The sequence below is a fragment of the Heptranchias perlo genome, chromosome 21, assembly GCF_035084215.1.
Source record: "Heptranchias perlo isolate sHepPer1 chromosome 21, sHepPer1.hap1, whole genome shotgun sequence".
NCBI classification, from domain to species: domain Eukaryota; kingdom Metazoa; phylum Chordata; class Chondrichthyes; order Hexanchiformes; family Hexanchidae; genus Heptranchias; species Heptranchias perlo.
Genome location: NC_090345.1, coordinates 30,325,274 through 30,344,036, shown reverse-complemented (window position 1 = coordinate 30,344,036; position 18,763 = coordinate 30,325,274). Strand labels below are relative to the sequence as shown.

The window sequence follows — 18,763 nt, the reverse complement described above, 5'->3', positions numbered from 1 at the left end:
TTAAAAAAAAATTGCGTTGCACTTTCTGAACAGGAAGGATTCACCTACAGGCAATAACACTGTTTTAAGGGAATTTCTAAATATAGATTTCCTCACCAGTTTATGCACTGCATATTTTTGCCTGATGGTTACATAATAAATATAGTGCAAGGCTCTTTTAACAACGGAAAGTAGAGTACAGGTTTTATTATTGATTCAGACGCTTTTATTTCAATGTACAACTTAATAAGTTGAGCCTGTTGTATTCTTTGTATAACCAAAATTGTTACCAAGGAACAAACTGATGATGTATATTTTAGCTGGGAAAATACAATATAGATAACAGTCTGCTGCTGCAGCTTGGTTGTACATTTTTTTTATTATTTGTTCATGGGATGTGGGCATCGCTGGCGAGGCCGGCATTTATTGCCCATCCCTAATTGCCCTTGAGAAGGTGGTGGTGAGCCGCCTTCTTGAACCGCTGCAGTCCGTGTGGTGACGGTTCTCCCACAGTGCTGTTAGGAAGGAAGTTCCAGGATTTTGACCCAGCGACGATGAAGGAACGGCGATATATTTCGAAGTCGGGATGGTGTGTGACTTGGAGGGGAACGTGCAGGTGGTGTTGTTCCCATGTACCTGCTGCTCTTGTCTTTCTAGGTGGTAGAGGTCGTGGGTTTGGGAGGTGCTGTCGAAGAAGCCTTGGCGAGTTGCTGCAGTGCATCCTGTGAATGGTACACACTGCAGCCACTGTACGCCGGTAGCGAAGGGAGTGAATGTTTAGGGTGGTGGATGGGGTGCCAATCAAGTGGGCTGCTTTGTCCTGGATGGTGTCGAGCTTCTTGAGTGTTGTTGGAGCTGCACTCATCCAGGCAAGTGGAGAGTATTCCATCACGTTCCTGACTTGTGCCTTGTAGATGGTGGAAAGGCTTTGGGGAGTCAGGAGGTGAGTCACTCACTGCAGAATACCCAGCCTCTTTCTATGGCTGGTCCAGTTAAGTTTCTGGTCAATGGTGACCCCCAGGATGTTGATGGTGGGGGATTCGGCGATGGTAATGCTGTTGAATGTCATGGGGAGGTGGTTAGACTCTCTCTTGTTGGAGATGGTCGTTGCCTGGCGCGAATGTGGGCTCGGACTGCTTCATTATCTGAGGGATGTTTACAGCATTGTTTACAGCAAATGATCACAGTTTGCAAGTAAAAGTAAGCAGGGGTTTAGAGAGAGCCGTGGCTTATTATCTGGGGATGGAGACATTCATCAAACAGATGCCTGTACAGTACAATAAAAATGTATGTAAAAGTGGAACTTGCCAACAACTGCAGGCATATATCGATTAACCCAGATTACTTATGAGGATTTGCCAATATTTTACTTTTAATCCATTTAGGTTCTTGGGTAGAATTACACTACAGTAACAATGGCAACAATGGGAGCAGCACACAAAGTGGAGGACAGGAGCAGGTTTCAGTACCTACTTCCATCCTCAATGGGGAGATGGAAAAAATACTTCTAGACGCTCAACATGAATCAGGCCGAACCAGCTCCAGAGGAAGTTCTCACTGTGACAGGTATGTAGTTTTGTTATAAAAATAAACAATAAATAGGTTTAATTTGTGTTATTAAACAGTTCCGATTCCAGATTGAATATGTTATAAACTATACAGAGGCACGATTGGTGCTAAAGCACACTGCCTGAAACAGAACTCCCAGCTTCTGATCAGTCTTTTCGCAAAATGTAACTTTAAACGTCTTCTTGTGTACAACATGTCAACAATTTTGCAAGTGTACTTTGAGAGCCAGAGGCTCGCCACTCAGGCTCAGGCCTGAGGGATCAAAGGAGCACAGAGGAGCTGGGAACGTCCAGAAGCAAGGCAGGACACCGAGGAGACGCAGCGGAACACAATGCCAGACCAGCCTTTAGGAACATCCTAGTGACAGCTTTCGTGCTCTGAATGTCGTATCTGTTTGGTCTCTGCTGACCACATGATCAATGATACTGGGACCAAAGTCTTGGATCTAGTGCATGTCCTCTGTATGGCAAAAAATAGTGATTAGTAACTTAACAGATATGTCCTTATTTCAGCTGATCTAATATCCAATCAACTAAATGTGAACAAATCAGAGCAGTTTGATTTAAATCAGTAAGTACCAAAGTGGATTTTTTTTAAAGCTACCAATCTTGATCTGTCAAGTGGTAGGAATACTAAATGTAGCACATGAACTGCTCGCTTCCTGCTACAAGTTGCTCAGATAATTTTGTGAAATTGGTTTGAGCCATTATTTTGAATTCTTTATCCTCTGAAAATATACCAGTAAAAGTAACATATACACAAGAACGTAAGAAATAGGAGCAGGAGTAGGCCATATGACCCCTCGAGTCTGCTGCGCCATTCAATACGATTTCTTCTAAACATAGCTTAGCTAAGGAAGCTTTGGCTTTAAAAAGACAGACAGAAGGCCTCTGTGTGGCAGACCAAAGGAGAAATGGAAACAGTGCCTTAAGGAAAACCTGCATGACAGAGCACTCACATTAAAAAGCAAAAAAATGACATCAATGAACAGATGGCACACACAATACCCAGATTTCAAAAGAATGGGATAAAAAGCAAGAAGAGATTGAATAGAAACTTCAGTTTGAATTGTTCATTCTATTCTCCACTGATTGCAAAATGCTGACAGTTTATAGCTGGGTAATGAGAGCTTAGGATAAGGGAAATTACAAAGTAAATGAAAAGGGGGTGAGCAAAGTACTTTAAAAAGTGGGGCAATATAATGTTGATATATTTTATGAGGTCTTTGCTGTTAGCAAATAAATAGACAGTGTTTTGATTTTCTGTATTTCACACATCAAGAGTACTTAATGTCCCCTTTCAATATGACAGAGGATACAGGCACACCACAGTACTTTAAACAGTATAATTACAGGTCTGTATAATTGTTTTTGTTTCCATGTGTGCAGAGCAGAGAGATGTTCACTGTGCAGTGTATGTTAGCAAATCCTCTTTTTAATTAGCAACACTGAATGGTGTCTGTGAGTGACACTTTGAACAACAAACTGTGGGAACCCATAAATATTGTACATGTGCCTTGCTGTTAAAGATATCAGTAACCACAATCTATGTAAACGAAGTCAGCTCTTTCATGCACAGGTAAACTGATAATCTGAAGAGTGTCAGCGCCAGTACCACTACACGGAGCCCACAGTGTGGGCCCCCTGATTCTTTGCTGTTACATTTCTGCCTTTTATGCACACTATTTAATTTTTATATCCAATACCCATCTGCTGCCCATTTACCATTGTGTACTTGTAAATTGTTGGATTTGGAGATTTTTAAACCTAAAATTGTACCCAAGAACCTGATATTTTATCTATTTGATATAGTGTTAAAATTGTTCCACACATAAGATTTGGTAATAGTCCACTTATTGTCTGCTTACTGTTGATTCTGATAGTTCTTGTGTTCAGTGTATGAGTGAGGAAACATTCGTTTAAAATGGAACATAGCTAATGTTGAAGATCCAAGTGCTGCCAATCAATGGAAAAGGCTGTAACCATGGGCTCGATTTTAGGATCGTGTTTCCGGCGGGTTCCCAGCGGGGGGGCCCCGAAAATCCCGATCTCCGGTCACGTGATCGGATCGCGACGAAATCCCGGCCACTTCCGGGTACCGCGCTGACGTGCGGGGCTGCGCGCGCAAGCCCCGCTGGTGGGAATCCCGCAGGCAATTAAAGCCAGCGGGGTTCCACTTGAGAGTACTTACCTTGCTCGTTGTGGTCAGTTAATGAGCTGAAGCAGCTGTCAAAAGAGGAAGTGTGGGATTTTCGGTTCAAGGCAGTGAGTTTCCCACACTGGGGGAAACAGTCTCCCTCCAACCAGGCGTGTTGCAGCCAGCAGCCTGTGGCAGGTGCCAAGGTGCGCTCCACGGGGGAGAGCCCTCACCCACGCAGGAGGCCACCGCGTCACATAGGGCAACCCCTGCCCTCCACCACCCCCCGCCAAGCCAGAGGACAGACCGACACGAAACTGCAGCCCCAGTCTGAGGAACCACACACCTACCCTGCACAACCCCTCAGACCAACACCTGCCAGTTGGGTGGTGTGTGGAGACCCTCGGAGGACGAAGAGCATGACCAGCACCAGCAGCCTCGCAGTCCACGCCGTCCGCCGCAGAGACGTGGATCCCCCCAACACGGTGTTGTTGCACGCCCACCTGCACAGCAGGAGGGAGGGCTACCGCAGAGAGAGACGCGTCGCAGAGGGCACTACCCTCGCCACAGGGTCCACAGACCGAGGCGCAGCTCCCCGGACCTCTCCGAGCAGCAGTGCACAGGGACGCGCAGATTCGCTCGACATGTAGTCGTGGAGATCTGCAGCCTCTTTCATGCCGAGCTGCTCCTGGCTGGCCCCAGCACCAACTGCTTACCTGTCGCTGGCAAAGTCACCACTGCCCTCCACACCTTCTCCGCATCCTTCCAGGGTGCAGCCGGCTACACCGCCGATGTCTCTCAGTCGTCTGCGCGGACGAGCCCTGCAAATACACCTGCACCTACTCTGCAGTAACACGATGGGTGGCATCAGTGGTGGGTCCTCATAGTGATACCCAGCAGCGGGCATTATTGGACACAACGGACAGGATTTGCGGAGACATGGCAGTGGTGGTGTCAATATAATGTGTGCTGTTTGTTGCTCTGAAATTCAATATGGGTAACACCCATGACAAACCCTCAGACACCCTTGTGCACCCCCTTCATGCTGACGAGACGTTTGCCTTACGCTGCCTACTGCACATATGTGATGCATGCCCTGTGGCTGCAGCACAGGTGGTGGCAGGTTGAGTGAGGCTGGCCGTGAGGGAGATGCACGAGAGGGTGAGTATGGGATGCAGCAATGAGATTGTATGAGGAGTGGGTTGCGTGTTAGTGGCAGGGTGAGTACTGGCGAGGTGAGTAGGTGGAGGTAAGATGAGGATGGGGTGTGAGTGGGTATGAAGGGTGATGTGACAGAATAGTGTTGGCGGTGCCGAAGGAGATGTGGGGTGGGGGCAGTGTTGTGGCAGACGGAGTGTAGGGGAAAGACTTTGTGTTCTCACTGCGGCTGACCTACTGCGGTCATTGCAGCGCCTCCTGCACTGTATGCAGGTGGGCGATATGTTGGTGGCGCAGGTGACCCCCTCTGCCACCTCGAGCCAGGCCTTCTTGGTGGCAGAGGCAGGCCGCTTCCTCCCGCCCGCCGGGGGGAAGATCTGTGTCCTCCCCCTCCTCCTCACCCCATCTGATGATACCTGGGGTGAGGCATCATTAAACTGGGAGCAGCCTTCCCCCTGGGCTGCTCCATGCTGCAATTTGTCCCATTGGTTGCAGCATCTGTCAGTGGAGGACTGCCCCTTTAACTAGAGAGCCTCCAGCTGACAGATCATACTGCGCATGCGCAGCCCGACCGACGCGCAGGCCAGCGCCGTGGACCCCGGAGGAGCAGGTAATTGATTCCTATTAGTGGGTTGCCTGCTACGATCGCGTGGGCAACCCACTAATTTCGCCGAGCGTGTTGACCACGCTCCCGGAGGACCACCCGCTGGGAACCCGCAGGCCTGCTAAATTCGAGCCCCATGTCTCACTGTCCAACTCTGTGTGTTTTTTTCATCCACTAACGGTAAGCAACAATATAAGAAAACTGCAACCAAGTAGAAGCTGGTATTCCTTACAATGAAACTCACAGCAAGAATGGGAAAACGCAGCAAAAGAGTGACTACGCAGTGTTTTACATAAAGCTGCAAACCTCGGAGTTGAAAGTGAGAAACTTTGGGAACTGGATGGTACATTGGGGTAACACAGTATTCTTTTGCTTTTGAGAGCTGGGTTTAATTCTGTGATGGGATGAAACTCCTCTTTTTACTGACTGTAACGTTCTTTTATTTTCAACCTAATGCCTAATCCGGATCACAGAACTGCTCATAAACTGGCAGTATTCCTCAGAGCAGTCACAAGGATATGTGGAGTAGGTCAGTCATACTGATATACAAGTGTGGACTGAAGTTAGAGTTGACAGATTGTTGGACAGAATTGCTTTGCATCAAGCGTGTTGGACTTGATATTGAAGTGCTTAACTGATCTGTGAAAATGGAAAATTGTATGTACCCATCTGGTTTCACCCCCTTGCTCTTATTTTGTTCTTTGCTTTGTGCATATCTACTTTCTCACAATGTCATTGTTTCGCAGCGCAGTATATTATTGATGTGCAATACCAAACTGTGCTAGTACTTGAAGTGTAACTCTGTGAGTCTTCACAGAGATATATTTACTCAATTTGCTAATGGTAGCAAAAAAAAGTTGGCACAGGTATGAAGAAGGGAGATTCCTCTCACATCCATACTGATATTTTCCCTAATCGCAAACAGAGGAAAATATACCCAACATTAAGCTTCTAGTTTGAAAGACGCAAGTTCTAGCCATATGAGTCCCCATGTGGTGAGCTCCTGCTGACCTTCAAATCAGAGAGGATGCATTATCCCTAAAGGCTGAAGGAAAACTATTTCAAGGGCTTAGTCAGTTCATGCTGCTCTCATGCTCCTCTCTGCCACCATTTACTGAGCAGCGCAGAGACAGTCCCTGAGATTTGGTTGTTGCCTCCCCTTTTGGAAAGAGGAAGGGGACAAAAGTGGTTCAAAATTTAAGTTTAAAAATCAATAGGAAGTAGACTATCCAGCTGAAATGAAAGTGCATGCTTTAGTACATACCATAAATGATCTTACTGTGTGGCAATACAAAAATGATCTTGCTGCTTACGTAATAACTGAGGTGGGAAAGTGTTTTACTTCACATTTTGTGGACAGCTGATTTTCTTTCAGCTTGCTGTGTGGCAAGAATTAATGGATTTATACTGAGGTTCTTTTAAAGTGTGTTAGTTTCATTTGTACTTCAAGTGCTGATAAAATATGATCTGCATTAGTCATGCAGCAGGAAGCTGGCTTGACCCAGCATGAAGTGGAGGCCAATAATAATCAGGAAGCATGACATTTGTGCCAATTTGTATGGTGAAAGAGGAAACACAGAGCTTCGAAAATATACAATGAGAAGTAGTGTTTAAAATAATAAGAGCTCAGTATAAAATAATTATTTTGGTAAGTGTTTTATTTTTTGAGTGATTTAAACCATTATGGCTGATTTAAAAGTAAATAAGGCTTTCAAATAATGAGAGAGATTCAGATAACATCATAAATCTATAGAGTAAAGCTTGAGTGGTCTACGGCTGTTATCAATACTCCCATCGTTAACATCTTGTATTCAGTGTCCTCTCTCTAGTTTAGTTATATTTTCAGTAAAATGAACCCATGCTAATAACGGTGGTGCTTAAATTACAAGAGAGATATTTTGTGTTGATATCACTGCAGAATGTGCGTGCGTGATTGATGAGATATTTTCACTATGTGTTGAAAGAGAATAAAGAGCCTAGGCTGTACTGTCATTTTGAATTGAATTCAGGAAACAAAGATCTGCCTCTCTTGCCCCATTATTTATTCTCCCAATGTATAGGTTTTTGCAACATAAAGTACCAGTGAACACTTCAGTTCACCTTTAAGAACATACGACCGTAAGAAATAGAAGCAGGAGTAGGCCATAAGGCCCCTCAAGCCTGCTCCGCCATTTAATAAGATCATGGCTGATCTTCGACCTCAACTCCAATTTACCGCCTGATCCCTTGATTCCCTTAGAGTCCAAAAATCTATCGATCTCAGTCTTGAATATACTCAATGACTGTGCATCCACAGCCCTCTGGGGGAGAGAATGCCAAAGATTCACCACCCTCTGAGTAAAGAAATTCCTCCTCATCTCAGTCCTAAATGGCCCACCCCTTATCCTGAGACTATGCCCTCTAGTTCTAGACTCTCCAGCCAGGGGAAATAGCCTTTCCGCATCTACCCTGTCAAGCCATCTAAGAATTTTATACGTTTCAATGAGATCACCACTCATTCTTCTAAACTCCAGAGAATATAGGCCCATTCCACTCAATCTCTGCCCATAGATCAACCCTGTCATCCCAGGAATCAATCCAGTGAACCTTCATTGCACTGCCTCAAAGGCAAGTATATCCTTCCTTAGGTAAGGAGACCAAAACTGTACACAGTACTCCAGGTGTGGTCTTACCAAAGCCCTGTACAATTGTAGCAAGACTTCCTTACTCTTGTACTCCAACCCCTTTGCAATAAAGGCCAACATGCCATTTGCCTTCCTAATTGCTTGCTGCACCTGCATGTTAACTTTCTATGTTTCATGGACATGGACACACAAATCTCTCTGAACAACAACATTTAATAGTTTCTCACCATTTTAAAAAATATTCTGTTTTTCTATTCTTTCTTCCAAAGTGAATAACCTCACATTTCCCCACATTATACTCCATCTGCCCCCACCTTCTTGCCCACTGTCTATATTACTTTGCAGATTCTTCATAGAGTTATACAGCACGGATAGAGGCCCTTCGGCCCATCGTGTCCGCGCCGGCCATCAAGCCCTGTCTACTCCAATCCCATATTCCAGCATTTGGTCCGTAGCCTTGTATGCTATGGCATTTCAAGTGCTCATCCAAATGCTTCTTGAATGTTGTGGGGGTTCCTGCCTCCAAAACCCTTTCAGGCAGTGAGTTCCAGACTCTCTAGGTGAAAAAGTTCTTTCTCAAATCCCCTCTAAACCTCCCGCCTTCGTGTCCTCCTCACAGCTTACTTTCCCACCTAGCTTTGTATAGTCAGCAAACTTGAATACATTGTACTCGATCCCTTCACCTAAGTCATTAATATAGATTGTAAATAGCTGAGGCCCCAGCACTGATCCTTGCAGCACCCCACTAGTAACAACCTGCCAACCTGAAAATGACCCGTTTATTCTCGGTTTTCTGCCCGTTAACCAATCCTCTAGCCATGCTAATATATCAACCTCAACGCCATGAGCCCTTACCTTATGTAACAACCTTTTGTGTGGCACCTTATCGAATGCCTTTTGAAAATCCAAATATACTACATCCACTGGTTCTCCTTTATCTACCCTGCTAGTTACATCCTCAAAAAACTCTAATAAATTTGTCAAACACAATTTCACTTTCATAAAACTATGTTGACTCTGCCTAATCGTATTATGATTTTCTAAGTGCCCTGTTACCACTTTCTTAATAATGGGTACCAACATTTTCCCGACGACTGATGTCAGGCTAACTGGCCTGTAGTTCCCTGTTTTCTCTGTCCCTCCTTTCTTGAATAGCAGGGTTATATTTGCTACCTCCCAATCCACTGGGACTGTTCTAGAATCTAGGAATAGAACCCTAGGATGTAGGCCATTAGGTCCAGGGGATTTGTCGGCTTTTAGTCCCCTTAATTTCTCCAATATTTTTTCTTCACTAATGTTAATTACTTTAAGCTCATCACTCTCATTAGACCCTTGTTTCCCCACTATTGCTAGTATACTTTTTGTGTCTTCTACTATGAAGACAGATACAAAATACTTGTTTAATGTCTCTGCCATTTCCTTATTCCCCATTATCCTGTCTCAGCCTCTAAGGGACCCATGTTTACTTTTGCTAATCTCTTCCTTTTTATATACTTGTAGAAGCTCTTACAGTTTGTTTTTATATTTCTTGCTAGTTTACTCTCTTATTCTATTTTTTTCCTCTTTATCAATTTTTTGGTCATCCTTTGCTGATTTCTAAAACTCTCCCAGTCCTCAGGCTTACTACTCTTCTTGGCAACATTATAAGCCTCTTTAATCTAATACTATCCATAACTTATTTAGTTAGCCACCATTGAATCGCTTTTCCCCTGGAGTTTTTATTTCTCAATGGAATGTATGCTTGTTGAGAATTATGAAATATTTCTTTAAACGTTTGCCATTCTTGATCTATAGTCTGTCCAACAGTATAGCTACTGTTAGGGGGCCTATAGACTACTCTCACTAGTGTTTTCTGCCCCTTGTTATTTCTTATCTCCACCCATACTAATTCTACTTCCTGATCTTCCAAACCAAGATCCTTCCTCACTATTGTCCTTATGTCATCCTTTATTATCAGGGCAACCCCACCCCACCTTTTCCATTTTGTCCATCTTTTCAAAACATCAGGTACCCTGGAATATTTTGTTCCCAACCTTGGTCACCTTGCAGCCACGTCTCTGTGATGGCTGTTAGATCAAACAGAGGATAGGGTAGGATTTCATCTTCACCACCTGGATGGCAATCTGGCAGGTGAGATGCATGCCCTTTTATAGAACTTGCCTCATTTTTCATTCCATTTAAATTATTCATTTCACTGAAATTAATGGAACAAAAATCAGGTTGGTTCTATAAAGGGTATGTGATCCAACTCAAGGTAGTGACAGTGAATAGCAGCTATTATTATTGAGCTACATAGACAGTTATATGGGGTTTCAGCATTCGCAATGTTTAAAACTGGCAATTGGTATAATAAATACAATATCTGCTTGAAAAGTTTTAAAACAGGAAACGCCAGTAAGGTTTTTTGTTCAGATGCTATACATAAAAATGTATTTTTCAGCAGCGTTGTTTCTTTCTAAAGCCAGTATTTTACATTTCTTGTATAACTGACATCTAAAATGTTGCAATTTCCTAATTATTTCCCTTGATTCTCTGATGTAGCCCTCCACGTTCCTTGACACCTCAGCAACCTCGCTGTGGTTCAGAGATGGATACACACAGCAGTGGAGAGAAAAACAGCTCACAGGTATGAGAAATTGAGGGAGATATCCCATCAGTCACAGACCACATGCTCCCACAACTGAATTGTTAACATTTTCATTAAAATCTGATGGAAATTACTTTCAATCTATTTGTGTACTTGCAGAGTGCTCATAAATGGATGTAAATAGGTATCACAGTTCAGAAAGTAAAAGTTGGAAGGACAGCAGGCGTAACCATGGCACCAGTGACACTGATAACATTCATCATTACACAATTATGTTGAATATGCTTTGGCTGTTTTTTCTTTAATGACTGATGAAGAACATCGCCTTTCTTGTGTTATTTCCAGTGACAAAGTTCTAAACAATACTTGATTTTTTTTTAAACTTATCTTTTAACCCATTAAAAGAATTTTTCAGCCTCAGTTGGCACAATAATAACTCAGTTCTGACGTTGCACGCTTAGAAAACCAACCTACCAGTCACAATGCAAAACTTCATGACAAAACTAGTCAACCATAATTACAATGAAAGTAAATTGACTGTACTAATAGAAGGTATTCAATCTGCAAAATCATAGATGCATTATGAAGACTAGGAGATGGCAAAGAGTATGTTAAAGGGAGGGTGTAATTACAGTGTGGCAAATTTACATAGGCAGTTTCCATTATAAATGTGGGCATAGGAACTTTTAATGGAAAATGTTGACAGGAGGTGTGCAAGATATTTAACATATTGCTAGTTATTGCAGATGTGTAATAAATATCCAGATGCGTTCTTAATTGTAGCCACAGCAGAAAACAAAGGTTGAAGTTAAAGGGGATCTCTCTTCATAAAACTTTTTAAAAATTATTTAGAAAATGGTGATCTAACAACCTAACCATGCAAAAATTTGATGGCAGCACTTGCCCAGGACACTGTTGAGAAAATTGATGCACACTTCTTTTCTCTTCAAAAATATAGAATCAGTAAGAGTTAAATTAGATGCATGAAATAAATTTGTCAAGAACCCAGGAGAACAGTAAAATCAAGTTGAAATAATCACCCATTATTGTTGAGAAGTATCTGAAAGGGAATATTAGTACAAGGAATGTGCTTGCATGTGAAGTACCTATTTCTGGATAAGGTTTCAAAATCGGAGTGGAGCCTTCCATTTACATGGTGTAGATATCAAAATTGCTAGGATAATTCCTGTTAAAATATCAGACAAAGGATTTTAATACAAACATATTGGATGTTTGGATGCTAATCTTCTTGCAATGCAATGCATTACTATTTTTATGTATTTTTTTCCCTTTACCTCTATGATGGTGGGGCATGGTTCCACAGCTCTCCAGTATCGCACTCTGATAGATATTGTGTGTGTGAGAGACTGACATTATGGCCTAAATTTTAACTCGGAAAAACGGGTGGGGGCAGTAAAAATTATAAAAATCTAAAACCCGCCTCCAACCCGCCCATTTCCGGATTTAACGGAGGCGGGATGAGGGGCAGACGGGTTGGGCACTAAAAGTTTTCAAGGAGGCTAAGGGTCTCCATTTTTACAGCTTTTTTGTTTTTAACCCCAGGGGGTCGGGAATCCTGGGCCTTCTGCTTCACACCATGTAAGAGCGAGAAGGCCCGAAACTGCAGTTAAGTGCCTTTATAGCATAGCTTGTGCACCCGGAGGAGCAGGAGTGCTTCCCCCAGGCCCAACAAGCCTACCTGCAGCGCCCCCCCCCCTCCCCCCCCCAATCCTGTCAATCAGGCTGGCCTGAAGGGCAGGAAACCGACAAAAAAATATAAAAGATGTCCTTAAGTCAAAATTGTAAGGACGCCCGGGAAACCCGTACTTCCGGGTTTCCCATCAGGAATTCCCCCCGTCTTCCCGCTCCAGGCTCAAATTTAAGTCTGCCTAGCAGACTATTTGACTTTAGAGAACATTACTACACCAGTGCCTAATACTATCCTCACTTGGCTAGTTTTCTGCTCATCCCCAGCGTTGGGGACAGTGAGCAGTTGTACCCCACCAATGTCTGCTTCGGCTGAGATTAGCGGATAATAATAACCGATAACAAATGACTCCTGGCAAAGAACTTTAAAATATTGGGTTGTATGTAAATTTGGTCTGACTTACTAAAACCAACACTGAGATACATTTGCTATACACTACATGGATTGATCATAATCATTTATTTGAATTATTAATATATAGATTATAATAGCCTGACTAAACCAAATTTGCATTGATTTCTGAATGTTGATTAGACTATATCATCTAGGGCACTGCTAACAAGTAGTCTGTGGAGCACACTTATAATGTTTAACTATTAAGATGTTTAAGTGTGTTTAACCTAGCCTATCCCTTTAAAGCTACAGTTGAAGTACTTCCTGTGGGGTCAAAATAGGCAAATCCAGACAATTGTAGGTGCTTGTAAACTTCTTGGGTCAATTAGAAGATAATTGAAGCTGCTTGTAGAGTTTTGGCTCCACATTCGAAGAACCCAGCATGAAATGAGTGTCTTTTTAAAAAAAATTATAGTTTTGCTTCTATAACAAGCTGTGATGTGACGTGTGATGGATATGTGCAAGGCTCTAGACTATTGTACATATGTAATGATAATATTTTCATGATCTCTCTGTTCAGTCTGAAGAAGATTATCTTGAGAGAAGGAGAGAAGTAGAAAATATAATGAAGAAAAATGCTGACTGGATATGGGATTGGTCAAGCAGGCCAGAAAATATCCCCCCAAAGTAAGTACAAACTTGGCTTATTAGCCTTCTCCTGTTCCTCATCTAATTGTTGCATCTCAGCAACATCTTCTACAGATTATGGGATAAGCAAAAGGGGGACAATCTGGAGGGTTGGCAACCTTATCTGATGGAGATGTTCAAAATTATGAAGGGTTCTGATGGGGTAAATAGTGGTAATTCTTTCTGTTGGTCAGCAAGATGATGGGGCACAAATTTAAGATAATCACAAAAAGAATTGAAGGAAAGGTTAGAAAAATTTCTTTACACAGAGAGTGGTCAGAATATGGAATATTGAATCAGAGTGCATAAATTATTTTAATGTGGCATTAGATAGTTGCTTGAAAAATGGGAGTATTATAGGGGCGCAAGCAGGAAAGTGGATTAGACTAGGTGGTTCATATGAAGACAAGCACACACTAGATGAGTTGAATGTCTTGTTTTTGTCTTGTAACATTCTATGATTTTGGTCACTTTGCCATCTCTTCAACACCACAGCACAAGCTAAAATGTGTGTTCTGAAATAGGGAATTCCAGTTCAAACACCCAAAACGGTCTGCCACTCTGAGTATGAGGAATACTGGAGTCATGAAAAAAGGTGGTATTTTCTCAGCTGAATTTCTGAAAGTCTTCCTGCCATCACTGCTCATCTCCCACATATTGGCTGTTGGTCTGGGGTAAGTAGTCATCCAATCGATTGCTTCTTAGAGTGTAGAGTTACATCAGGATCTATTTACTGCACTGATACTAAATGTTTAAAGAAGTTGTTCCTTTTAGCTAGCCCAATTGGGCCAAATTTAGATATTTGGTAAATTAACCTAAATGAACACATTCGTACTGCTTCAGATTCAAAATTTGCTTTGGCACTCAGCCACAAACATTAACTTGTTACCTCAATAATTGAAAAAGACGGATTTCTCGGCTAAGCTAAGAAGTGTCATCCTGCGATCAGTTTCTTGCTTTCTTTTGAACTATGGGCCTTTTGGGAGTGGTTTGTGTATTCCATGTGCATCCCTAAATACAGACTTGTCGATGCTTATACAACATCACACCAAGCTAATCTGTGGGATCTTGCTCTTTGTTCCTGCATTCAGAACTCTATACATTTCCACCTGGCATTTCCCTCCCTAACTTTGGCAGATTGATGGGAACCAACTCTCCAAGGTTTCCGTCTTGGATCTTACGTGGGAGATTGGAGAACCACTGCAGAAATTCTACCCCTTCATCTCTTTATGCACCAAAGAGTAATGTTGAAAGATATATAAAATGCTAAAATAAAAATAAACTGAACTTGTCCTTAACCTTCTAGAAGGTAATTTGTCCACATCCACTTTTTTTTATTTAATTAAGCTTATGTGAGAACCTGAGAATAAAAAATAATTGGCAAATAAAGTCAAGCATTTTTTTTTTAAACCTCTTTTTAAAAACTTTAGATTCACTTACCAGTAGACTTATACACCTGGACTTTCCACAGAGGTTCTTTGGCAGAAGCCCAGGAAAATGGCTAAAAACAGCCATTTACTTAGTTTCTGCTACAGTTACAACCGGAGATCTGGAGAACCCTGCGAAAATTCACATTCTTGAGACAAACAGAGGAAATCTTGCCCCAACAAATGATGGATGAGGGGTCAGGGTGCAGAGTTGTTTGACCTACAAGTGTATAAGTTACCCTTGTACATAAAAGGCCTAAACCATAGAGGAATCCCAAGTCCTTTTTACTGCTAAAGGAAGTATTGCATCTCAGTAACTGGGAAATATGAGCATCTAATATTTAATCATTGACATCAAACTACAACATACCAGATTAGAATTATTCTTAAGATACAGGTGATTGCAGTAATCTATAATAGTCATGGGGTACTAGATTGCAGTCATCTCTGATCAAGACTTATGCTGAAATTACCCATGTGATAAATCCAATTATTTTACCAAATTCTTTTTTCTTTCTAGAATCTATATAGGCAGACGCTTAAGCCCCCCATCCAGTGCTGTTTAAGGATGTTCCATTGAACGTGCATGCGTGTGATATGTAGCAGATCCTGTGAAGAATTTTCCGAGAAGCAGCCATTGACTATGGTGTGATCACTTTTCCCGTAGCTGCTGGGTTTTGTTATCCAAATGATAATTACAATACTAAGGACTATGTTCATTGTTTATTAGTCCCCTCCCTCTCCCAATTAAATTGTTACCTATTCAAAACAAAACGACAACCATCAGGCACACTGGGATTTAATTTTCGAAGAAACCAATTCATAAAAGAAAAAGCTGTGAAATATTATCTGGTAGTCAGAATGTATAAAATAACATTTTTGTTTGATGAAACAGAACAGCACATTTTAACTGATCTCAGATAAGATGGAACACATGACAATTTGCAGATTAATCTTCATTTAAGGGGGATGGGAGGGCTGTTCATGCTTCTATCTGTACTCTTCAGTGTTTCACCCCCCAGGGAGGATTCCTAACTATATTATCGACAATTGTAACTGATAAATAAAGAGAGATTGTGTGTGATTCCTACTTACTACTAGCGATGAAGAGACTGTGAAAGGCCAGATTTGCAGTATCTAGTTACAGCTATGAAAATACTGAAATACATGCAACCAAAGGGTGATGTGGGTGACAATCTTGTAATTGAACACCAGAGTGTTTAATGAGTTGATGTCTTGCATTGCATTTGGAATTATTAAACAGAATAAGATCAATTACAATTGAAAATATTCTATTGTTTAGGAAGTTTATTTTTTAAAGAGATGTTTAAACCAATTACATTATATCAAACGTATCAGGTGTAGTATCTCTACTTGAGTTAAAGTTCAGCATAAAGTAGTTAATACATTTTTCATTGACTGCACTTGGGTTTGTCTTAGTGATGAAGTACAGTAAAAATAATATCCAAGACATGACATCAATATTAATATGCTGGATCATATGAATTTTAAAACATTTCAGCTTAATACTTGTGTGCTTTATATTGGTAAGATTATAGGCTTGTTTAGAATGTATTTAAGAAATGAAACTACAGTGGAACATCCATGATCATCACAATAGAGGTGACCTACCTGGCTGGTGGATAATTGAAAGCCCCAAAATCTGGACATACATTTCTGGTGCAGTAATCCTTTAGGTACAGGAATGAAGATACGTACAATGTAAATAACAAAGGAAACATTAACAGTTTATGCAACGAGGTGATGTTTCATAAAAAGCATTGTCGTGTAAAAAGTTAAGTTAGAATACAATCCCCACCGCTTATAGCAGTTGTGTTCGTGCAAACGCGATTTGTCTGCTCTACGTGATGGCCGGTATAGCGTTAATAAAATTAAAAATCATTTCAATTCCAGTTAGTTGGCCTTGAGTGGCTGCTGAGCAGAATTTGTATTTTACAGTTTTAAAGACAGCCAGAGGGAGGACAGTTAAAATATCAACGCTGTTTTTCAACAGTAGGCCTTCCTCAGTCTTTACCATCTCTTGTTTTTCCCTACTTGAGAAAACTCAGTGAAGGACCAAGGCCCTCAGTGCAGTACGCTGCAAAGGTTGAAAATAATAGGAGAGAACATGAGAGAAATCTGGAGGCAGTGTTCGGGGATACTAAACCTGCATTTTAAATTGTAGAAGAAATGGAAGCCGAAGGGAAGTGATGTCTGCCTCAATAAGGCTCTTCTATTACATTCAGTGCACCTTAACAGGGTGCAAACTAGCAAACAGCTGTTTTTGCCCGTAATAAATGGAGCACTTAAGACACTATAACTGGCAATTTTAAAATTGATGTTAATTGAAATGGGTATAGGTTATTGCATTTTGGCCATGTTTTAAACATAAATGTTTTAAGTGGTGGGGTTTGTAATTGGAAAGATAGATAATTGAAGTGTGATTAATGGAGCTTTCACTGAACTCAGATTTGTCGTATTGAGCTGATCTGTTAAGTAAATGTGTCACATTTTGCAGAATGCTGTGTTGTATGTTTCATGCTTATAATCAATATGCAGGTAGTGTTTAATGATTTGTTTTAAATGTTTGCAATAGAAAAATAAAAGCATTGTCTAATTATATTTCACTAGGTGGAGTTTTTTGTTCATGATCTTTTGATAACTTTCTAACAGTTTAACATGATTCAGTGTATATGTCAGAAATGTCAGAATTAGTACACAATGAGATCTATCCAGTGAAAAAAATCAAAGCACTGTCACTGAGCCTCCTTAGGGCTGCAAACTCTGCTGTTGTAAATGTTCATTTCTATAAGTAGGTCACAACATCTGTGCCTAAATTTTAACCCGGAAGAACAGGTAGGGTGGGGGCAGGAGGTGGTGAGGGGGAGGTCAGCATAAGTTTTAAAAAATCTAAAACCTGACCCCAACCCGCCTATTTCCGGTTTTAATGGAAGCGGGACGAGGGGCAGGCAACCAACCCACTCTTAGAAGGCAGGTCGGTCACTAAAAGCTCTCAAGGAGGCTGCGAACCTCCATTTTTACAGCTTTTTTATTTTTAACCCCTGGGGGCTGGGATTCCCGGACCTTCTACATTATGCCACATGAGAGGAGGCGAGAAGGCCCGAAACAGCAGGTAAGTACCTTTATCGCACTACTTGTGGGGCTAGAGGAGCAGGAGTGCTTCCTTCAGGCCCATCAAGCCTACCTGCAGCAACCCACGATCTCCAACACCCACAATGACTCTCGACCACCTCCCCCCATCACTTCCGACCCATCCCCGATGATTCCGACCCCGACCCCCTGATGACCCCACCCCCCCCCCCCAACAATCTAAGACTTACCTTTTCGCATCCGCTCCCTCCCTCTTCTCCCGTCCGACTGATGGCCAGCCTGTCAATCTGGCTGGCCTGTCGGCTGGGAAACTGGCAAAAATAATAAAAGATGTCCTTGCGTCAAAATCGTACGGACATCCGGGAAACCCGTACATCCGGGTTTCCCGTTATGAATTCCCCCCACCTTGCCGTCTTCCCGGCTCCATGTTAAAATTTAGGGCCTGATCTATTCTGCAACAAATATATGGACAAAGATGGTTGGAAAAATAGGAATTCTGAATGACCCCAGGTACTACTTCTGACTGTTGCAGCTTTAATGCTCTCGAAAGCTGATATCCACCCAATGACAGAGAATAGAAGAAAGCCACTGAAAGAGCAGAGCTCTTTTCCTGGGATTCACTGGAGTCCAAAGCTATGCGGAATTGGAGAGATGCCAAAGCCCACCCTCTAACACATTAGATTCAACCAGGTTGTCAGTCCCAGACTGAAGCACCGCCAAAGAGTCTGTACAGAACAGCAACAGCAAAGCTTAACACACTGCATCTCCTGCATATGGCACTGTCTCCCACACACTGTCATCTATTGTAGGCTCTGCCTTTATATCAGCATATTCAACTAA

The 18,763-nt window shown here is 42.0% G+C and overlaps 1 protein-coding gene across 1 annotated transcript in view; it reads left to right on the top strand.

Moving 5' to 3' along the window:
• Positions 1–17,434, top strand: part of bnip3 (BCL2 interacting protein 3) — a 31,806-nt gene extending 14,372 nt beyond the window's left edge. The window contains exons 2-6 of the mRNA XM_068002399.1: positions 1,365–1,545; positions 10,612–10,696; positions 13,279–13,385; positions 13,910–14,059; positions 15,333–17,434. Coding sequence (XP_067858500.1) covers positions 1,365–1,545; positions 10,612–10,696; positions 13,279–13,385; positions 13,910–14,059; positions 15,333–15,378 — 569 coding nt within the window. The 3' untranslated portion in view covers positions 15,379–17,434. The remainder of the gene's footprint in view (positions 1–1,364; positions 1,546–10,611; positions 10,697–13,278; positions 13,386–13,909; positions 14,060–15,332) is intronic.
• The last annotated feature ends 1,329 nt before the right edge of the window (positions 17,435–18,763 follow it).